This window comes from Gekko japonicus, unplaced genomic scaffold (genome assembly GCF_001447785.1).
Source record: "Gekko japonicus isolate JY-2015 unplaced genomic scaffold, Gekko_japonicus_V1.1 scaffold900, whole genome shotgun sequence".
NCBI classification, from domain to species: Eukaryota; Metazoa; Chordata; class Lepidosauria; order Squamata; family Gekkonidae; genus Gekko; species Gekko japonicus.
Genome location: NW_015160864.1, coordinates 564,627 through 567,975, shown reverse-complemented (window position 1 = coordinate 567,975; position 3,349 = coordinate 564,627). Strand labels below are relative to the sequence as shown.

Here is a 3,349-nt window from a genome sequence, read left to right as displayed (position 1 = left end):
GGTGGTTGGTGTGTGGGGGGGGGGGGAAATCACAGCAAAGTTTAGAATTTTGTTCTTGGATATATTCTAACTTGCACTTGATTGTGGGATATATAAATCTCTCTCTCTCTCTCTCTGTCTCTCTCAGCAAGAATCCAGTAGCACCTTAAAGACTAACAAAATCTGTGGTAGGATATGAGTTTTCATGACTCCCTGCTTACTTCTTCAGGTATCTGCGAAGTGAGCAGTGACTCATGAAATCTCATACCCTGCCACAGATTTTGTTAGTCTTTAAGGTGCTACTGGAGTCTTGCTTTTTTCTACTGCTATAGGCAGACTAAGGTCCTGTTCATATGAGGGGTTTTGGTCTGGGAGCGAGACAGAACGGGGGCAGATCAAACGGGCATGATCCCACGGCAACATCTGGGAATCGTTGCCTGCCTGTCTCCGATCCGTCTCTCCCGGCCGAAAACCCGCACCGAAAAGAACCACCCAACCTGGGTGGTTCTTCTGATTGAAGCGCCGCAAGCTGGGCCGTCGGATCGCCGGTGCGTCTTTGTGCCAGCTCATCCCCGGCTCCTAGCCGAACTGCGTATGCTCCGACATGCGCAGTTCGGCAGGCTCCCCGTCTGAACTGTGTTTTCTCCCCGGCATCTGATCGTGCCAGGGAGAAAAGGCACTGCGGCCCAGGGGATAGTGGGATCCCGCCGCGGTGTCTCAACTTTGGTGTGGCTTTTAAAAGCCGCACTTTGAGCGACTTATCCCCTGCCGTGTGGCAGAGGCCTAAGATGGCTACCCATCTTTCTCTCTCACACACACATGTACACACGTACATGTATGTATGTATACAGGGGTCATTTCGTAGGAAAAGAGGTGCAGGAGCTCATTAGCATAACTCATTAGCATAACTCATTTGCATTTGCCACACACCCTGACATCATCAAAAGTGTGTCAGAAGGCAACACCCACCACTCAGGCTCCACTGGACTGTTTTGGATTGCTAGCTATTTGGGTGGGGGGAATGTGCAGATCTGTCCTCGCAGAGGAGGGAGAGCTTGTACCTGAATAAAACTTGGTCTTAAAGGTGCCACTGGACTGTTTTGGACCGGGGGCGGCGGCTCTGAAGCTTACCTGGCTGCTTCTTGCTCTGACTGAGTGCTGCTGGGAGCAGGGGGTGGGGCTTGTTGCATGTGCCTGCCCCCTGGGCTCTTTACTGCCGGAGCTCCGCTCCTGTGCGCTCCTGCAGGAAATGACCCCTGCGTATGTATGTATGTATTTTCCTCATAATAACCATTGTAAGAGCCTCAGTGCTCTACAGCCAGCAAGGGTTGCCAAATTGGGGTTGGGATATACCTAGAGATGTTAGGGATGGAGCCCAGGGAGGGACCTCAGCAGGGTATTATGCCATAGAGTTCACCCTCCAAGGCAGCCATTTTTGTCCAGGCAAACTGATCTCTGTTGCCTGGAGATCAGTTCTAATTCCAGGAAATCTCCAAGTTCTTCCTGGGGGTTGGCTTTGCACAGGCTGTCAAATGGGCTCTGAAATGTGGCCGTTATGGCTTTCAGTTACCATTTTCTGGCTGCAGTTTGTATGCCCAAACCCTGCCCATATATGAGTGGAGCATGAAGCAAACTATTAAGCCCAGATTTCTTCTAGGGGTGTTGGCATCCTGAGGGCCAGTGTGGCTGGACATCTGGCTGGAAAGATCCCAGGTTGAATTCCTGCTCACTGGACAACTTTGGGCCAGCCAGTCTCTCTCTGTCTAGGCTACCTTGCAGGGTTATTGTGGGGAAGAGAGGACAGCCATGTGTACCAACTGGAACTCTGTGAAGAAAAGGCAGGTTAAATATATCTGATAAACAGACATCTTGCTTCTCTGAGCTCCTGTCTTGCTGGGAAACCAGTAGGGTGGACTACCCAGTCCAGAAGAGGCCTTCTTCTCCCACAGGTGGAGTCATGTGGTTGGGAAATTTTGTCCTGCTTTAGATCCACAGGATTTCAGCTCCCAGTCCTGTACATTTGTGCAGCATCTGGTTTTAGATGTTTCTGGACATTTTGATCCAATAACTCTTTTGTCAAGAAGGAGGAGGAGGAGATTGGGTTTATACCTCACCCTTCACTCAGAGTCTCAGAGCAGTTTACAATCCCCTTTCCCATTCCCTTTCCCTTCCCCCTCTCCACAACAGACGCTCTCTGAGGAAGCTGAAAGAGAGAGCTCTGACAGAACTGCTCTTGAGAGAACAGCTCTGAGAGAGCTGTGACTGACCCCAGCAGCAGCATGTGGAGGAGGAGTGGGGAATCAATTCCGGGAGAAGCTTCACCTGTGGTGCTTCTGTCATGCATGCAGGTGCAGAAGGCATAAAAACCATTCCATTAAAGAACTGGTGTCCATTAGTGGAAGAGGGATTTTTTTCTTCACCCAGATTTAAACCTCTTTACCAGTCCATTCTGCTGAGTTTAAGCACTTTTGAAAATTTCATCATTTTTGCTAATCCAATATACAGAAACCTGGTGAAGGGTTTTGCAATTATTCGATTTTGGGGGGTCCTGCCATAGGATCATTGATTGAGCATAAATATAAACGTCAGGAAGAGGTTCATAGATGCTGTTGGAATGTAGTGCATTGGAGCCCCGGAAGGCACAGATTAGAGTTTAAGGTTCTTAAAAATCATGATAGAAGAAGAGCTGGATTTATACCCTGCCCTTCCTTTGGAGTCTCAGAGTGGCTTACAGTCTCCTCCCCACAAGGGACACCCTGTGAGGTAGGTGAGGTTGAGAGAGCTCTTGAGAGAACAGCTCTGAGAGAACTTGTGACTGACCCAAGGTCACCCAGCTAGCTGCATGTGGAGGAGTGGGGAATCAGACCTGGTTCTCCCAGATTCGGGTCTGCTGCTCTTGGCCACTACAGCAAACTGACTCTTTCTTGTTCATTAAACCATATATAATCTTTTAAAATGCCAATGTACTTTCTTTTCATATGTTTCCTTCTTCCTTTCTTTCTTTTTCTGCAGAGGGGTTCTAAAATACCAAACTAATCTAAAGGAACACCCTCCTGGATGTTTTAACCCTAACATAACAGTTCAGAGGGACGGGGAAGAAGTGGACAGTCTAGAAAATTCACCCTCTGAACATGACCAGCCTTCTGTCCCACGAGGTTCAGTGGAACTGGATCCCACCACCCAAAACAGCTTCATGGAAGTCTGTACAGAGGAACCAAAATTCCAAGCACATTTCCCTGAGGTTTGTATGAAAAGCTATAATCACATTGTGCTTGTGGTGGCAAGCATCTGACTCTGTCTGGCTGTGGTGACAGTATGGAGTGTTCACAAGTATTGCAGCTCCTCAGGGAGCAAAACAGTTGCAAGGGTT

General features: G+C 48.7%; 1 protein-coding gene across 1 annotated transcript in view; it reads left to right on the top strand.

The window, feature by feature from the left end:
- NOX4 (NADPH oxidase 4) overlaps positions 1–3,349 on the top strand; it is a 190,418-nt gene that overhangs the window by 60,815 nt on the left and 126,254 nt on the right. Inside the window, exon 10 of the mRNA XM_015421963.1 lies at positions 2,992–3,220. Coding sequence (XP_015277449.1) covers positions 2,992–3,220 — 229 coding nt within the window. The remainder of the gene's footprint in view (positions 1–2,991; positions 3,221–3,349) is intronic.